General features: G+C 39.0%; 1 protein-coding gene across 1 annotated transcript in view; it reads right to left on the bottom strand.

Moving 5' to 3' along the window:
- Positions 1–1,401: 1,401 nt before the first annotated feature.
- Positions 1,402–19,929, bottom strand: part of TRABD (TraB domain containing) — a 56,333-nt gene continuing 37,805 nt past the window's right edge. Inside the window, exons 4-10 of the mRNA XM_073619745.1 lie at positions 19,193–19,359; positions 17,521–17,661; positions 14,582–14,692; positions 9,874–10,013; positions 9,602–9,774; positions 9,217–9,328; positions 1,402–3,520 (exon numbers count right to left, since the gene is read on the bottom strand). Coding sequence (XP_073475846.1) covers positions 3,340–3,520; positions 9,217–9,328; positions 9,602–9,774; positions 9,874–10,013; positions 14,582–14,692; positions 17,521–17,661; positions 19,193–19,359 — 1,025 coding nt within the window. The 3' untranslated portion in view covers positions 1,402–3,339. The remainder of the gene's footprint in view (positions 3,521–9,216; positions 9,329–9,601; positions 9,775–9,873; positions 10,014–14,581; positions 14,693–17,520; positions 17,662–19,192; positions 19,360–19,929) is intronic.

The following is a 19,929-nucleotide window of genomic DNA, read 5'->3' as shown; positions in this document are numbered from 1 at the left end:
ATAAAAATGGTTCTTGCTAACCCAATAATCATTCGGGTCATAATGTACTAGCAAGTACCTTTAAAAACGGGTTTTAAAGATGTTGAGAAAAATCTATGACAAAGTGATATTATCAAAAAATACTTACTGCAATTTGACATTATTGTTGGTTCAATCAGCTGATAGGTTCACTTTAAATATTGTTTAAATAAAATGACACAAAAGACGCTATATATTTATGAAATAAAAAAGGAAGACAAGGCACCCCTTAAAAGTAAAACAAAGTTAAATTCCTGAGACACAAAACTGATGTTCAAAAAGTTACTTATTCAAAAACAGTTAATAATAGCTTAAAATGTACATTTTAAAATATTTGGTATGCAAGAGGCAGGTTAGAAAATACAAAATTATTCCGTACACAGAAGATGTGTACATAGTAGTCCCTGGGTAGGAATACAGTTATAACATGATTACAGTATGTTATTTTACCTTTTTAATACTATTTATAGGATCTAAAAGCGTAAGGAGGCAGGAAAAACATACACTAGCAGAATAAGACAGAAGTAAGCAAATTGTAACGTCCATAACTGAGAGTCTTCCAAAGATTTTTGAAACCGTGTGTAAAACACGAAAAAAAAAAAAAAAAAAAAATTTTTAAATGTGTTTTTTCCTTCCATAATTTTTTATTGCTTCTGAAGTAACAGTCTGGATAACCGAGAACCCTTAAAAACAAAATGAAAGAATTTTTGGGGAGAAGGTTGCACAATACTAGAAAATCAGATAATATAAAAACCTGACACCTACCAATAGAAATGAAAGGAACAGAAATACAGAAATCTGCCATGAGGAAAAAAAAAAAAAAAAAGCCTGTCATTGTGATCCTCCTTTAAATGATTATTTCTTCAATAATCACTAAACCTGAGAAAAAAAAAAAAGGTATGCACATTGGTTTTACTTGTTTCACTGGCAGCATACTTGCTCTAGGTTGGATCTGTGTGACAGAGTAGTAGCATTTCCAGCAGATCATACTAAGTTTCCTTTAAACATGAGTAAACTACACCTTCTCTTTAAATTGTGTATAGGATTGAAATAGAACCACCTATGTACATTTCTCTAGTTATCCAGGTTAGCAATAGAAGGGCACGAAAACCTATTTCATATAAAAGGGATACTAGCCATATTTAAAAAATATGTATAATAAGGTTACAATGCATGCGGAGGACTCTCATTGAACTAAGGAGTCTTAAGGAAGAGCGAAGTCAAGGCTACCAATAGCAGCCAATCAGCTTTCTTCAACCAGTGGGTTAATCAGACCCTCTGTATTGATATTGGAGCCTGGGAAAATGCCTTGCCTAAAGCAGAAAACACAACATACAGGGTTGAGAGGTTATCATTAACTCTTTTACATAAACCGAGTCAGGATTTAGGATAATGGCCTTTTAATGGGATTTATTCTTGCACACACTTTCAGCAAAGTCCACATATGTTAAATTCTACCGTTACTCTTGGGAAGGGATCCAAGCAAGTATAGAGGGTAGCTCTGCTATGCTATTGACATTCAGAGCATTTACAATTTCTATGAACTACAGGTTGGCTTCATTTACAAAGTTAGGTTAGGAACCTTGTGCAAAAGTTTGTTGAACCCAAATCAAGAATAAAAAAATAGATTGTAAAATTAAAAAAAAAAAAAACCTGAACACACCAAAGTACCTATATCATTCAGCAAATGGGCTTACTCAAGCAGCCACCAAAAAGAATACAATAACCCACTGCTATCATGCATGTACCTCTATTTAAAAGAGGTAATCATAGACTTAAAAAAAAAAGATAAGATATGCAGTTGAAAAAACTAAAAGTAAATAAAACGTATTAATGTGCTATAGTAGTGCTGCTCTGTGTTTGTGCATTGTAGATAGATTTTGCCTAACTTCAATTCTACCATAGACTGTCTATTAAAAAAAAAGTGATTTGGTAATGCATGTGTCCTACTGATTTAGCTAAAGTGTAAATTTTAAATGACATCTATATTAAAGCAAAAAGAGCAATCAAATGTACATCAGACCTGTTTTTTATCCAAACCGGTGCACCTACAAGAGTAAGTGTGCATTCATGTTAAACTATCAACTACTCAAAAATAATTTAGTTTAAGCTGTATGTGTCCACTAATAGAGACATACTTGTGTGCAAATAAAGTATTAATAGCAGAACAGAAGAGCCTTATTTCCTCTAAACCAATAAGGTGGTGCAAAATATTCATCATACAAAAGTTGTGTGTGCTGGGTGAAGTACAGAAGGCAAAAGAAAATTACATGGAAAAAAAAAAAAAAAAAAAAAAAAAAAAATCTAAAAACAAGGGTGTTACAGCAAATGGGTTAGGAAGGTGAATATGACAAAGTGACAAGCTGTGATTTCATATACAAACCAAAAAAATAATGCACATTGAAATGCCAGGATTCTATAACAGTGGGAAGTACTGTTTATTTATTATACGTCTTCTTTTTAGTGGCTCTTGTAAACTGCTGACTTTTCTAAATCTCATTTATCCAAGTGTCTGAAGAAGTGTGTCCCTAATAGAATTTTCTAAGCTGAACTGGAGTAATCAGATTGGTCGGTGTAGGCAACAGACATTTCTCTTAGACACTTTGATAAATGTTCATTCTTAAACCTGGATACAGGCAACACAAGGTGTACAGACTGAATAAACAGCCAGCAGTCAAATCGTGCATCCAGGAATTTCTCATACATATAGTCCATTTCAAGTACTGTGGCTTTTGTTAAATGGTAACGCCAGGCATTCTTAAGTTTTAGATAAAGTAGGGAAGGGTTAGATGCGGTCATTTTTTATCACGCGTCCTTCACTTCCTGTCCTACTGATGTTGGCCATCAAGATAGAAAGGGGAGGTGAAATCTCTCCAACAACAGGCACACACAATTTTTAAAAAAAAAAAAAAAAAAAAAAAAAAAAAAAAGGGGCAGGAGAGAGGTCCAAACCCTTTCCAACCCTATTAAAAAACTTAGGTTTTGTCACGAGTTACACATTTTGTCACAGGTTACCTTTAGTGAATGATTTACATTGAGGCATCTCCTTCCCCACAATATTTTACAATGGCTTCTATAGTTACATTATCCACTCTGCTGGAATAGCCTGTGTTCATTGGAAACCCCTATTGTCACAGGCAGAGTATGGTTTCTTCAGAACCTGCAGTAGCTGCCATCTGATGTACACAAAGTTGACGTTTATGATGTTTTCACTTCAAACAGGTATTTCACAGACAGGTTCTAGACAGCCACATGTGACCAGTAATGAATAAAGTTATAGTTAACAAATAGCTCTGTAGTATATAAATAAGATGGTTCAATTTACAAATCCCACATTCTCATTTGGTTCAGTCTTTGAAGGCAATACTCTGTGGCTGGCACTGAAAGGATAAATCGGATAGTTCTTCTACTTACACAAAAACCACCATAACTTACTAGTCCAAAAAATGTTACTTTTGCAGCTAAAGTAATAATTCTACTCAGTTTTGAAGGAGGAGGCACACTGTAAAAGAAAGAAAAAAAAAAAAAAAAAAAAAAAAAAAGAAAAAGGTTTTAAGATTGCATCAACTAAATTGGTCTATATAACCACAGGTTCATGTTTTACAAAAAGGATCACGTTTTACAGAACAGACACATATAATTTCCACAAGTACAACAGGGAAAGGGAAATACTAAACTCCCCATCCATCCACATTAGAATTTTGAGGCTGCTATGGTAACAATGTTAACATGAATAGAACTAAAATGTAAAGGCAGAAATGTTTTGAAGTAAACAATTTTGTTACGCACATGCTTGATGTAAATCCTTTTATAATCCATTTTTAAAAACTACAGTAAAACATCCTTTAAGAGTAACTCCACTTATAAAAAAAATACATAAAAAAATCCTTTGGTTGATCAATGTACATTGCAAGGGTCTCTTTGTTCCACAGTCTTTTACTTTTAGATACTCATTCTGAATGGGAGTGACATTATTATAAATCAGCTGGTACACTTTCTGAGCTCTGATGAGAAAAGATGCAGGGTCTGCATCCCTTTAGTAGAAGTCAACACTTAGATTAGGTTCACACTCTTATGCAGGTGCGGGAATGTGTATTAAAGAAAAAAAATGCACACATTACCGCACCAACAGGCAAAACGTGATGCTTTTTAGCATATGCAGGGTACTGAAAAAGTAGAGCCATGCGGTCTGGCTGTGGTTGTTTTGAAAAGGGGCAGGCACCTTTACCTTGTGTTTTCAACAGGCACAGCAGCCCATTCAAATGAATCGCTGCTGTGTCTGAGCAAACGCAGCATGCAGGAAATGCTTAGATGTGAACCTAGCCTTAGTGAGTATCTCAAGTAAAAATTACATTTTTGTTGCAGAGGATGGTAATGATGTGCTGACAGGTCGGACGGCCTTGGAGACAGAACAATGGGCCGTGAGTGTAAGCTTGGGAACAGATCCTTGCTTTTGTAAAGAGCGATCCTAGGAGTGAGGTTTCCCTTCAATGGTTCCTTTGCAACAGGCGGACATCTCCTTGTCATAAGACTGTCACAAGCTGACCAGCCAGCAGGCTAATGCACAGGCGTTTCTGATCTCGATCACTTGAGATCCAACATATCTTGTAAGCAGTTTGTATTATCATTCCTTACATTTCATCTCAGACTACTGGATTAAAGATTAGATGCCCTGGTTCCTAGAGAACTATGCAAGGACTTTCCTCTGTTCATTTTGTTCTTTTAGATGCTATATGGACTCTTCTTGGGTTTATATATACTCTTTAAATCACATGTTTGATATGCTTTATTTTTTATGTTTGATATATTCACATATTTGATGTTGAGTTTTTTTTTAATATATATTTTTTGCTTGCGCATTTTTATATATTCACATATAGTTGTTTTTTGACTGGATTTGCATACCTTTTTTTATTTTGTTTTAGGTTTTCAGTATTTAAACGTATAGAGTTACAGCTAGATGTAAATGAACAGCATAGCCCTGGTCATCGGCTAAAGGGGTGAATTAAAGTGATATTAACCCTACAATTTATTACTTTTTGAAAAAAACAAAACATGTTCTACTTCGCTTCAAATGACTTTGCACAGCCCAGCCCCGATCCTCCTCTTCTCAGTTCCCCCCCTCACCGGCGCTCTGGGCTCCCCCTCTTGGCAGAGTGCCTCCCTATTAAGCTGCTCGCTATGGGGGCACTCAAGCGTACTCACTCCTGAGCCTCCTCTGTATCTATGGTACACACAGAGTGTGGCTCAGTCCCGCCCCACTCCCACCTCCCTTGCTGTGATTGACAGCAGTGGGAGCCAATGGCCAATGAGGAGACCCGGGAGAGCAGTGTCTCTCATGCACATAGATGGATCACGATCGGGCGAGTATTGAGGGGAAGCTGCATGCAGAAGGTTTTTAACCTTCATGCAGATTAGGTCTGTCTGTCTTTAGCATCACTTTAATCGCCTGCCTTCTAGCGGCCGCAGTTATACTGTGGGTGTACCCATTGGCCAGCGGAGGAGGCAATCAGCAAAGACAGAATGGGGATCTGCTATAGTAAACAAGGCAGATATCCGCTCTGTCAGGAGATCACACATAGCTCCCCTCTTTCTGCTATGCAGGAAGACAGATCTGTATGTTGTCCCAGGCAGCCCACCCCCCCACCGAGTTAAAAACACACTGAGGGAACACAGTTAAACCCTTGATCGGCCCTGATGTTAACCCCTTCCCTGCTAGTGCCATTAGTACAATGTCAGTGCATCTTTTTAGTACTGACCAATGTCACTGGTTCCCAAAAAAGTAAAAAATGTCAGGTGTCAAATCTGTCCGCAGCAATCCTGCTAAACAAAAAAATATATACAATAAAAATGCCATTAAATATATCCCCATTTTGTAGATACTATAACTTTCTGCGCAAACCAATCAATATACACTTATTGTTTTTATTTTTATTTTTGTTTTTGTTTTTTAGCAGAATACAAATTGGCCTAAATTGATGAAGAAATTAGATTTTATTACATTTTATTGGGTGTGTTTTATAGCAGAAAATAAAAAATAGTTTTATTTTTCAAAATTGTCAGTCTTTTTATGTTTATAGCGCAAAAAATAAAAACCGCAGGGGTGATCAAATACCACCAAAAGAAAGCCATTTGTGGGGGAAAAAAAATAACATACATTTTATTTAGGTGTAGCGTCACACGACCGCACAATTGTCAGCTAAAGTAATAGTGCCGCATCGCAAAAAATGGCCTGGTCATTAAGGTGGCAAATACTTCTGGGGCTGAAGTGGGAGGAATAATTTAAGTAAATAGGCAAGTCCATAGGGGTTCCTGATGGTAGCCAACCTAAGGTGCTCACAGGCTGTGAGACAATTGTACAGTCAATCAGTACAAGAGCAAAGCCTCTGGTGAGAGGTCAAGGAGCCAATTTTTGTTAATCACGGCCAGATGCTTTATACAATCCAATAGACAAAACCCTCTTAGTACATTTATTGAAAAAAGTAGCTAAGCAAGATAAAATTTGGATAAAAAAGTTAATACATCATAAGAAAGATGTGTGTCTAGGCAAACAGCCAGCTGTATGAAGGTGGTATACAGACCTGGATGGATGTGTCCTTGACCCTCTTTTGGCCAGGGAGACGGGAGGCTGCAGGGGCTGACATCTGTATTAACCCCCAAGGAGGGCAGAGAGCTGCACACTGACAGGGAGAATGCCTGGAGAGCTGGTGAATTGGGGGACACCCAGGAGGAAGTAATTCAGCTGCAAGTGCTCATGCCCCACGTTGGGTAAGGGGAGTAATGAAGGAGCAACCATGGATGCTAACTGACCGGCAGCAAAGCCGGCTGCCGTCCAAAGCTCCACCTTCAAAGTCAGCTGACTCCTGCTGTGTAGTCTATGCAGGGAGCTGCGGGATGGACAGCCACAAGGGAGCCGCTCACCCCCACATACATCGTCAAGCCATAACCATGGCAATGGCTTGTTTCTGGGGCACACACACCTTTCTCAAGTTGAAAAAAAACTTGAGAAAGGAGCATGGCCCTGAAACGCGTTGTTGCCATGGTTACAGCTTGACGCTGTAGGCGGTGGTGGGTGAGCGACTCCCTTGTGGCTGCCCATCCCACGGCTCCCTGCATAGACTCCCTGGCCAAGAGAGGGTACAGGACACATCCATCCATGTCTACCATCGTCATACAGCTGGCTGTTTTAACTTATTTTTTTTTTTTATATCTGCCTAGACACACATCTTTGTCATGATGTATTAACTTTTATCCAAATTTTGTCTTGCTTGGTTTTATTTACTATTTTCATTAAATGTTTGCATGTACATTGAGGCCGGTTTCTATTGGATCGTATAGAACATCTGGCCGGGGATAACAAAAATTGGCTCCTTGACCTCTCAGCAGAGGCTTTGCTCTTGTACTGATTGACTGAACAATTGTCTCACAGCCTCTGAGCACCTTAGGTTGGCTACCAACAGAAAGCCCCATGGACTTGCACATTAACTTAAAAAGTGATTGTAAAGTAAAATTTTTTTTCAATAAAAATAACAAACATAATATACTAACCTGCCCTGTTGCAGTGGTTTTGCACAGAGCAGCCCAGATCCTCTTCTCGGGTCCCTCTTCTCTGCTCCTGGCTCCTTCCTCCTGTTGAGTGTCCCCACAGCAAGCAGCTAGCTATGGGAGCACCCGAGCCGAGTCACAGCTCTCTCCTAATTGGCCGAGACACAGCAGCGGTGCCATTGGCGCTCACTGCTGTCAAAGTCAATTGCTAGACAGAGATGGGGCTCAGGTAAGTATTAGGGGGGCTGCTGCACACTCAGAAGGCTTTTTATCTTAATTCATCAAGAAAAAAAAAAAAAACTATCACCTTACAACCCCTTTAATTGATTCCTATTAGGACAGTCAATAGCAGGTATCCATTGCTTTGGGCAATTCTTTAGATTTTGCATTAGTAACAGCTTTGTCTCCACGGATATTTGTGTTGCAGGCTACATACCCTGGACCCTGAGGTTGGGAGGGATGAATGTGCTGCACTGGTTTCTCTCCTCTTGTGGATTGGGTTTAGTTTGTGTTTTTGATACAGTATATCAGAACCAGAGATATAAACAATATATGAAAGAGAGCAGCACTGAATCATGAAATATAAACAAATATCAAACATATAAAGTGCATAATTGAATGTCCATGCAATAAAGTGCAAAAAAGTCCATATTAAAAACAGTAAAAATTTCACTGTTTTAATATGGACTTTTTTGCGCTTTATTGCATGGACATTTAATTATGCACTTTATATGTTTGATTCAATGTTTTTTGTGCATATGGGGGATGTGATCAGTGCTAGCAACAGGTCTATTGAATACCTTTCACACACAGTGTTTCTAGTACATATATAATTAGTTTTGTTTTTTGGGTAGCTCGCAAGACTATTACATATGCAGATATAAACATCCTATTAAAAGTCTAGGCCTAGTCAAATCTCTTGGAAACACATTAGCATGTTACAAGGGAAGGAGAAGAAAGAAAAAAAAAAAAAAAAAAAAAAAAAAAAAAAACCCACGATTAAAAGGTTCTCTTACAACTGTTGTATAACACACATATGCTACTTGGAGCTTCAGCTTAATCTTAAGTGAGAAAAAAAAAAAAAAAAAAGATTTTTTTGCACACACACGAACACACAGAAAACACATTTACTTCCAGTGATGATTATTCTAGGTGTGAAATGCCACTATTTACTGAAAAAAAAAAAAAAAAAAAAAAATCACAGCTTTGTTGGAAACTACAGGCAGCGCTCCTCTCCTATTGTTCACCTTTACTTTCCCCTTGCTCATCTTAAAACGCCTTGTATTCTGCTAAAAGAATACAAAGTATTCTGTGAATTGACAAGGGGCTAGGAGCAGCAGGTAAATGCCAACATCTCCCCTTGTTCATTCACAGAACTTCTAGTATTTTGTGGACAAAAATGCAAGGCATTATTTTAAATGGAGGATGAATAAGAGGATCCCTTCATTGTAGGAGAGCTAGAGTCTGGAAGAAAAGGCGCTTCCTGTAGTTTCTGCCTAGTATCAGAGAAGCTATGGTTTTTACAGTAAGCTATAGCAATCTGGTCATAGGCTAATTAGAAGTAACTTTGATTTGAGGTAAGCTGGGTGTCTGATGCAGGCATCAAAATTGCCACAAGAAAGTGTGCCTATAGTTTAGAAAAGCAATATTTACCTCATGATTTCTTGAATATTTACGTCAGTATTCCAGTTCTTCTCTATACCAGGTACATGACCCATCCCAACCACTCCAACAACAATAGTTGGTATGCTTTTTTGAGGCTCATCTGTAAGAGGGATATATAGAATAAAATTTACATGTTACTCCACTTTCACAATCTTCCATGACAAAAACCCTATCCCTGTAATACAAAGCACATTATGTTGAATAGAGATGGTATTAGAACATTACCATTTAGTTATGCGTTGCTATAACATTTTATAGAAAAAAAAAAAAAAAAAAAAAAAAAAAAAAAAACATAAATAAGGCAGGAAGAAACCACTCAACATTGCACATACAATGGAAGGAAAAAATATATATAAAAAAAAAAAGGTCATACTCTCAGAGGCACGAGGTAGTTCTGTTTTTTTAGCTGCTTGCTTCAGCATGTAGGTTAGATAAATATCTCTCTCCGAGACTATGGTGCGATGGAGGTCAGGAAATTCACCAATCATTTCTGCCATCATCTGTTCTAATAAATCCTTCTGCTTACATTTCTCCACATCATCTTCACTGAAGTAGGAAAAAAAAAAAAAAAAAAGTGTACAATTTTAGTTGAATTTGAAAATTGTGAGGGCCAGGCCTGGCCAATCCTACACAAAGATAACTCACCTTATTGGGTCAGACAAGGAGCATAGGCCCCAGGCAAGCTTCACCTTTTGCCAGAATGAAAGTGCAGCAATCGCTCTCTTGAATGTTACAGGAATAGGTCTATCTCCAAGGTGAAATTTGCAAAAAGGCACTTTGCTGGCCTGCAAGATGTACAACATAATGCTAATTGTTTGAGACAAATATGATATACTGTATATTAAAGCAAGGTTAAAAAAAAAAAAAAAAAAAACAGAATGCAATGACTTGCAAATCTCAAACCCATATTTTATTCACAGAGGCACAGACAGCAACACAAACTGGCAAACATTCTAATCCTTCTGCATTCCTATCCAAAACTAAAGAAACTGCAGCAACTGGTCTCCTCAGTTCCCATATGCCGAGAGTGTTGTTAAAAGAAGGAATGGTACATCATGTTAAACATGGCCCTGCACCAACTTTGAGACATGTTGATGCCATTGATTTTAAAATGACCTTATCTTTTTCTTAAAATGGTACATTTTCTCGGTTTAAACATTTGATATGTTTCCTATTGTGAATAAAATATGGGTTTATGAGATTTGCAAATCATTGTGTTCAGGACGGATGTTCTGAGGCATTTGAAATGCCTGTAACAACTTGTAAACGCGTGTAAACGCTGTAACTCATATTAAGCCGAGTTTTATTTTTGGCTAAAAGAAAACACATTTTTTCTTAAAACGCTTCTAAAATGCAAACGCGGCATGTAAACTTAGTGACCAATGTTTAAAACGTCCGTTTTGCCATCTGTCAAGTTAAATCGTTCAGGAGAGGTTGTAAAAACGTCCCATGTACATGAATCCTAAAAGAAAACAAAAAAAACAAAAAAATAAATTTGGGTTGTCCCCAGAAAAGTAAGAGCCCTTGCACACTGGGGCGGTTTGCAGGCGCTATTGCGCTAATAATAGCGCCTGCAAACCGCCCCGAAAGTGCCGCTGCTGTCATCCCAGTGTGAAAGCCCCGAGGGCTTGCACACTGGAGCGATGCGCTGGCAGGACGGTAAAAAAAGTCCTGCTAGCAGCATCTTCGGAGCGGTGAAGGAGCGGTGTGTATACCGCTCCTGCCCATTGAAATCAATGGGACGGCGCGGCTATACAGCCGGCAATGCGCCTCTGTAGAGGTGCTTTGCGGTGGTATTTAACCCTTTCTCGGCCGCTAGCGGGGGGTAAAACCGCCCCGCTAGCGGCCGCATACCGACGGTAAAACGCCGCTAATAATAGCGGCGTTTTACCAACGACGCCGCCCCCCCGCCCCAGTGTGCAAGGGCTCTTATAGAGGGGAAATCTTCCAATGGGGACACTCGTTCTGGTGATCTGGAAGTCCACAAGGAATTCTCTTAATTTGTCAGGATTTCCTCTCACTTCCTGTTTGGCTATGGGACAGGAAGTGAAGGGAAATCTGACACAGATGGCGAAAAAAAACCTGCAAGGGTTATAACCCTCCCTTACTCTATGGGAGAAAAAAAAAAGAAGAAGTTTTGCCCATAGTTCTACTTTTAATTCAAAAGCTTATGTGAAAGCAACAATAGTGCACAAAGTGGGGCTGTAATAACTCTAAAATTCAACAGTGGCACTGCAGTGCTTTGTATAGTCCTCTAGTGATCAGTCCTCAAATTGTTGCAGCGAACCCAAAAAGCAGTAGAAACTTGTAGCTAGATTGATGCTGTATTATTTTAGGTAAACCCATGTAGTTGCAGCATGCTGTAAATAAGCCAGTGTTGTATCTGCAATTTTTTCTGGTAACTTCATCAAGCTGCAGTACTAAGCGAACAGCCAAGAAAAAGAACATAGGAAACTCAATGAAACAGTTACACAGTGACAGTGTGCCATCTTGCAGATAAACTGTAAAACTTAAATGGGTTGCAAGCCCTTACTTATATCCAGTGACGTGACTGGCATCAGGTGATACACAGAGGTGAAACAAATCTTCCTACATTCATTGTACCTGTAGTTTTCTCTTCACTACATCTTTTCAAAACCGTAGAATTTTTACAGCTTGTCTGTCTGAGTGTTCAGATAGCAGGGGGCAGGAAGCTGAAGTTCCTTCCAGTCTGCTCTAAGTGCTGCAGAGCGTAAGGAAGGGACACACCCCCTTCACACAACACACAGAAACAGAGCTGAGGCTGTCAATCACCTTTCTTCACCTTTTTACTGCTTGGTGTCAGGAAAACTTGTCAGAAGTGACTCATGTACAGAAAGACAGAAATTATACTTAGTGCCCTGGATTGAGACAAGTAAACACTATAGCGAGATTTGCTTTGTTCATATTTCATGTCAGAGGTTTACAACCACTTTAAGAAAGCTTTGAAATGAGGAAAAACAGTGGTGCCCATGGTACTGCCCCTTTAACCGGTTCAATACAGGGCATTTTCACCCCCTTCCTTCCCAGACCAATTTTTAGTTTTCAGCGCTGTCGCACTTTAGATGACAATTGTGCGGTCGTGCGACGTTGTACCCAAACAAAATTGATGTCCTTTTTTTTCCCCCACAAATAGAGCTTTCTTTTGGTGGTATTTGATCACCTCTGCAGTTTTTATTTTTTGCGCTATAAACAAAAGAAGAGCGACAATTTTGAAAAAAAAAAAAAAAAAAAAACCACATTATTTTTTACTTTTTGCTATAATAAATATTCCAATTTAAAAAAAAAAAAAAACAAAACACATTTTTTCCTCAGTCTCGGCCGATACGTATTCTTCTACATATTTTTGGTAAAAAAAAAAAAAAATATATAATCGCAATAAGCGTACATTGATTGGTTTGCGCAAAAGTTATAGCGTCTACAAAATACGGGATAGATTTATGGCATTTTTTAAAAAAAAAATTATTTCTTTTTTTTACTAGTAATAGCTTTGATCGCAATTTTTTTTCGTGACTGCGACATTATGGCGGACACATCGGACAATTTTGACACATTTTTGGGACCATTCACATTTATACAGCGATCAACGCTATAAAATTGCATTGATTACTGTGTAAATGTGACAGGCAGTGAAGGGGTTAACCACTAGGGGGACACAAGGGGTTATATGGGTTTCCTAGGGAATGCTTCTAACTGTAGGGGGCGGGGACGTACAAGGGGAGGAGACCGATCAGTGTTCCGCTGTACTGGGAACACAGATCGCTCTCCTCTCACCTGACAGGACGTGGATCTGTGTGTTTACACAGATCCATGGTCCGGCCCGGTTAACGGGCAATCGCGGGTGCGCGGCGGACATCACGGCCGCCAGGCACACGCACTGGGTCCCGAGCAACGTGGCAGGTGCGCTTGCCCCCGGCGGCGCACGCGCGCCCCCTAGACGGCCGGGAACCCGAGGCCGTCATGACGTCCACCCAGGATGGGAGATCCCATCTGTGGACGTCATATGTATATACGCGGGTAGGGAAGTGCTTAAAGAGCCTCCTAATCTCCACATGGAGAAAAAAAAAAAAAAAAAAAAAAACTAACATTGAAAAATGAACATGCCCACCAAAAAAAAACAAAGGTTTTGGGCTGCCAAGTTTGACAGTTCCAGTCACTGCAAGGTCGTCAAATAGTCATAAAACAAGTAATTCTTGAGATGTAACGCTGAACTCCAGTCAACAATTAAAAATTGCCATCTACTTGCCCCCAACCCCATTCTACAGCAAGGGACACCTGCTCAACAAAGTCACTCTCCTTTGCAAAGATCAGCCTCTTCAACATCATCACGTGCCATGCAGGACCAATGCAAGGTGAAGGGGGCTGGATACAGGGCAAATAGTCTTTTTTAAAGCCAATTGGATATCAGCTTTAAAATGGATGCAAACATTCATTAAAATCCATTAAGTACCAAAGCCAGCAATGCAGGAGTGCCATCCACTATGTCTCTGAATCTCAGGGGTAGCACAGTGGCAAACACCAAGATTATCAGGACTATGAGGAAAGAGTGAATGTTTACATTTGCACAAGTCAAATCTCATAGGGAATAAAAACTTCCAGACTCAGTTTCAGTTTGCCCAAGTGGATTTACGGCATTAAAGTGGTTGAAAAACTCGGACATGAAATTTGAGCAACATAAACCTATATTATGTGTACCTGTCGTAATTAAAAGCACCAAGTGTCATTCTGTCTGCATGAATCACTTCTGACAAGTATTCCTAACACAGAGAAAAGCTCTGTTCCTGTGTGCAAGGGGTGTGTCCCTTCCTTCCAATCAGCTCTCAGAGCTCTCCAGAGTGTAACTTCAGCTCTCCACTCTCTTTTTCTGACTACTCAGACAAGCTTTATAAATGATGGCCTTGAACAGATGTAGAGGATAAACAGGCACTACTTATGGAGGAGTGATTTAATCTCTATCACCTGAGGTCAGTCACTTCGCTGGGTATATGCAAGCGTTTACAACCACTTTAAGTAGCACAATAGAAAAAAAAACAAACAAACACTTTTCACCCATTTCTTCCTTTATACAGAGCGACTAGGACAGTGGATCATTTTAATTATCATCAGAAGGTTTATGAAGAATCACCATAATAATTTACGGCCAAGAAGTCCATTTGCTGCCTTCCCATCAGGGAACAAAAGTAAAGAAATAACATTTGAGAGATTATGGAGGGCAGTGAAGAGTTAAAGGAACAGGTTTCTTATGGCTTGTTTAGTCTACTGCCTTCATGAGAAGGGGACTACAGCCCTCCATCTGTGTTCTGATATATACCAATAAAATCATGAAATGTCTCACCTCTTTGAAGGCCTCTCTGAACTCACCACCTGGGGCCATTCCCAGCTGTTCTGTGATGTGTGCAGACACTTTTAATAAGAGAATTTGCATGAGACCGGACATAACTCCATTCTGGCATGAGAACAAACAAAAAGATAAATCCGTAATGAAATATACAATAATGCAAAGAACACTGTATTAGACTATTTAAAAATAAAAAATAATATCACAAATATTAAATATGAAAATGGAAACTTCAGTCTTACAAGCAGCCATGATTTTTTTAATGTAATCTGAAAAATAGGATTTTTGTACCAACTGTAAAATCTTTTATGGAGTCCATTGTGGGACACAGGAAGTCAAAGCTTGAGGTTATACTGCTGCCTACAAAAGGACTGGACACTGGCAAAACTGCAGCATGCCTGAAATTTTAAGTAAAGCAATACAAAGTGCATATTTGTAATGTGTAAACCCAGCGCTGTCAAAAAAAAAAAAAAAAAAAAAAAAAACCTTTTTTTAAAAAAAATCCTATAATCTTATTCTCAACGCCTTGAGATTGTAACTTTTACTGTAAAATGCCATAGAAAAAAAATGTTGAAAAACAAAAAATTTAAAGAATTTTAAAGAAAATTAAAAATGAGTAAATGGTCTCGTATAAAGACAATTAGCAGTGCAACTTATATATAGTGCCGATAAGTTAAATACAGTGCCTTGAAAAATCCAAATGTGCAGTGCCCCTTGAAAATTTTCCACATTTTGTCATGTTACAACCAAACACGTAAATGTATTTTATGTGATAGACCAACAAAGTGGCACATAATTGTAAAGTGGAAGGAAAATAAATGGCTTTCATTTTTTTCTTTTTACAAAATATATGAAAAGTGTGGCATGCATTTGTATTCAGCCCACTTTACTCTGATACTCCTAACTAAAATCTATTGCCTTCTAATTAGTAAATAGAGTCCACCTATGTGTAATTTAATCTCAGTACAAATACAGCTGTTCTGTGAAGCCCTCAGGTGGTTTGTTAGAGAACTTTAGTGAACAAACATCATCATGTAGGCAGAGCAACCCACCAGACAGTCCAAGGGTAAAGTTGTGGAGACGTTTAAAGCAGGGTTAGGTTATAAAGAAATATACCAAGCTTTGAACATCTCATGAAGCACTGTTCAATCCATCATCTGAAAATAGAAAGAGTATGGCACAACTGCAAACCTACCAAGACATGGCCGTCCACCTAAACTGACAAGCCAGGCAAGGAGAGCATTCATCAGAGAAGCAGCCAAGTGGCCCATGGTAACTGTGGAGGAGCAGCAGAGATCCAGCACAGGTGGGAGAATCTGTCTACAGGACAACTATTATTCGTGCTCTCCACAAATCTGGCTTTTATCAAAGAGTGGCAAGAGGACAGCCATTGTTGAAAGCCATAAGAAGTCATGTTTGCAGTTTGCAAGAAGCCATGTGGGGAGGACCAAATATGCCCTACCCTGTTACCTCAAAAATAAGCCCTACCCTGAAAATAAGACCTACAAGGACTTTAACTAGGGCTTATTTGAGGGGGGGGGGGGGGTAGAGCTTATATTGCAGCCATCACCAACAATCACGCTAGGTCTTATTTTAAAATGAAAGTATGCTGTAACCATAGAACTCATTTTAGAGTAAGTCCTGTCCAGTTCTAAAACCTATTCCCTGTCTGCTTTGTATAATCAAGGTGGATGGCACCCTAGTGCTCTGCGTTGCTCAGGACTGGCCCTCACAAATTTGGTATGCGGACCTATTAAGATTCCTGGCACACTCCCGTGCTTTATCAGGATGTTAGGATCTTCTGTCTCAAGAACCAAATTTACCATCATGCTTCAAGATTGATTACTTTAAAATGGCATGTCCATGGAAACAGAGGGCAATTCTAGATCTGCGATTACTACAATGCTAAAAACTAAAAGGCTACTTCCAATGGTGAGACTTTATAAAAAGGGATTTTGGATAGTCATCCATGGCTTAAAACAAAGTAAAGTCACAGCCAGGAGGCAGTGAAGGGTAGGACCCACCAGTGATTTCTAGAGGGCTTTTAACCGCTTATCAGTTGGGTCCTTAAAAACAGGTGTATCTTCTACTGGACTAATAAGCACCTTGCTAAAGCAGAAATCTGCCCAATTCCCAGTGGGTATAGGCCACTTGTGTACAAAATCTACACCCTAAAAATGGGTGGAACATGCAACATGTTCCCAAAGGTGAACGTATCCTTTAAGGGTCTATAGCATTGTGCAGAGGGTTAATTAAGAACTTTGTGTAACAGCGGAGAATCCATACAAACTACAAGTTAGTAGAGGTAAAGGTGACAAAACAACTAGCAAGTTATACCTTTTGAAAATAGATTAGCCTTAAAAAGATAGCAGCTAGCAAAGTATTAGTAATTTAGGATGGCTAATCTGTTAGAATGATGTCTGACTAATCCTCAGTTTTCCAGTAAAGAAGGAAAAAAAAATCCTCTGCTTTTTTGTGACAGCTCCTCCCATACTACACACTGGTCAATGGTACGTTCAGCTATGTCTGCGTCACTGTCTTGAATCAGCCTTCTTACGCAAACCTGTCTCTACTTTCCAATTCAGAACATGACTCAGGGCTGCTAGTACAGGTTAATAGCTGCTGAATGTGATTTCTCAAAGAGACCTGACACAGAAAAAAGGGTAATAAACTAATCCAAAAAATATATAACTGCATATATAAATGCATTTCTCTAAATACATTTAAGGTCTTCCGTTTTCTTAGGGTTTTTAAAGGAAAGCATTTCCTGAGTGGTACACAAGGGGTTTCAGGCATACTTTACTGTGAAACATTTTGAGATGTACATGACCTCGCATAGGAGGCCAGAATGAGTAAAATAAATAATAATTATATATATATATATATATATATATATATATATATATATATATATATATATATTTTTTTTTAATTACCTGTTTAATAGCTTGGTGAAGCTTCTCAAAATTAATTTCTTTGGCTTCTTTCAATAATGTCTCTTCATCCATCTTCAGCATAGATACTCTATATTGGCACAGCTCAACCACAACAACATCAGGCTGTAATTCCTGAATGGTCTGAAAGAGAAATGTAAACCTTTGTATAGTGATACCTAAAGTCTGAGGAAACTAACATATTTCAGACTCTAGAATTCACACCTAGGCCCCCTTTCACACGATCGGCCCACAAATATCCGCCTGTCCCTTTTTAAAGGTGGATCTGAGCAGGCCACCCACTGACTTGTATGGACATGCGGATGTCAGCGTAGATGTGTCTGATCACACCAACCTGCCATCCAATCTGACAAGATCCGCTGAAAACAGACGGATGGCGATCATATCGGATGAAAACTTACACGCTGTCCATTTTCACCCGATCTAACCATAGAAAACAGTGGGCTCTGACAGGACCAACCCTGCACAGTGAGCAGACGGACCTGTCATCCGCCTGCTCAGCGGGGATCAATGAAGCGATCTCGCCCCGTGTGAAAGGGGCCTTAAAGTAGAACTGTAGGCAAAACATTTTTTTTCCTTGGATAGAGTAAGAGGGTTATAATCCTTGTTGGTTTATTTTTTGCCATCTGTGCTCTATTGGGGAGATTTAACTTCACTTCCTGTCCCATAGCCAGAACAGGAAGTGAGAAGAAATCCCTGCAAATTAAGGGTATCCCTTGCAACCCCCAGGTAACCAGAACTGGTGTCCCCATTGTAAGATTTCCCTTATATTAGTTTTCTGAGGATAACCCAAAATTTTCTTTCAATTTCAAAGATAATGGTAAACAGGACAGATAGAGAGGGTGAATCTCCCTCATGGGGGCACAGACAGCAATAAAAACCGACAGGTGTTCTAATCCTTCTACAGCTAAAAATGTTTTGCCTTTAGTTACACTTTAACACTGTTTTGTCACAAGCTGTATTATACTTCTGAATATCTTCTAAATATATGTTTGTTCCTTAACCACTTGCCGACCAGTCGCCGTCATCATACTGCAGCAGGTCGGCACGATCCTGCAAATCGCCGTAGGTGTATGTCAGCACCTTTAAGGGCGCCGGCCACCCGCAACCGCAGGCACGAGAGCCAGATAGGGGGGTGTGTGTGTGTGTGTGTGTGTGTGTGTGTGTGTGTGTGTGTGTGTGTGTGTGTATATAAAAACACACAGATCCCCATTCTGACAGGAGAGACAGCTCGTCTGTTCCTAGTGATTAGGAATAGCGATCTGTCTCCTCCTCCAGTCAGTCCCACCCCCCCAGTTAGAAACACACACACACCTCCCTATTTTGTAGACGCTTTTCTGCGCAAATATACGCTTATTGCGATTTTTTTTTTACCAAAAATATGTAGAAGAATATATAATAGGCCTAAACTGATGAAGACATTTTTTACTTTTTTGGATATTATAGCAAAAAGTATAAAAACTTCAATTTTGTTTGGGTACAGCTTCGCACGACCACGCAATTGTCAGTTAAAGGGATGCAGTGCCGTATCACAAAAAATGGCCTGGTCATTAAAGGGGGAAAAGCTTCCGGTCTGTAAGTGGTTAAACGTAAACTGAAATATGGTCCTAATCTACATATGGGCCAACAGTGTTAAGGCTGGCTTGGCTATTACCTTTACCACATCTTGCTTGCTGCTGTCGCTAAAGTGAGCAGTGCCTACAATGTACACTTTACTACCATCCTCTGTGCCAAGTTCTGTCACAGTTTCTGGAAGTGATGGACATTTCTGTCTTTTCTTCATTTTCATCTCCCACAGAATCCTAAAAGCATCAGCATCCGCTAGGCAAGAATGAGAAAAACAAAATGAGTAAAACAAAATAGATTTGGTAGAATAAGCAAATGGCTAATAAAAAAAAAAAGGTGTGTGCAAAAATACACACACACACACACACACACACACACACACACACACACACACACACACACACACACACACACAGTGTATCCCTATCAACTGAGCCCTTGGGATAGTATTTTAGCCATCTAGTGGTGGGAGTTGATTAACCCAAGCTATTGCTGCAGAAATTGTGGGCTTATGCCATTCATGCTGGGTTTACCTCTTATAATTTAGGGGTCTTGCATCTTTGGTAACGAGTTTGTCTTGGGAAAATTTTTGTACTATTTCACTTATAGTCAAACATTCATTTAGGTTTCATCTATGCATTTTATTCACTTTAAAATTGTGTAATATGTATTCATAGATTTTTTTACATTTATGAATTTTTATTACTTATAAATTGTTGCATTTGGGTATGAATTGTTTATTTGCATATTTGGAGTTGATCCAATTGCTATTTTTTTTTTTTATCCGTTTATTTATATGAAAAGCATTTAAAAAGGGATAGCACA

Source organism: Aquarana catesbeiana, linkage group LG03 (assembly GCF_042186555.1).
Source record: "Aquarana catesbeiana isolate 2022-GZ linkage group LG03, ASM4218655v1, whole genome shotgun sequence".
Classification (NCBI taxonomy): Eukaryota; Metazoa; Chordata; class Amphibia; order Anura; family Ranidae; genus Aquarana; species Aquarana catesbeiana.
The sequence above is the reverse complement of the archived record's forward strand: the minus strand, read 5'-3'. Positions and strand labels throughout refer to the sequence as shown.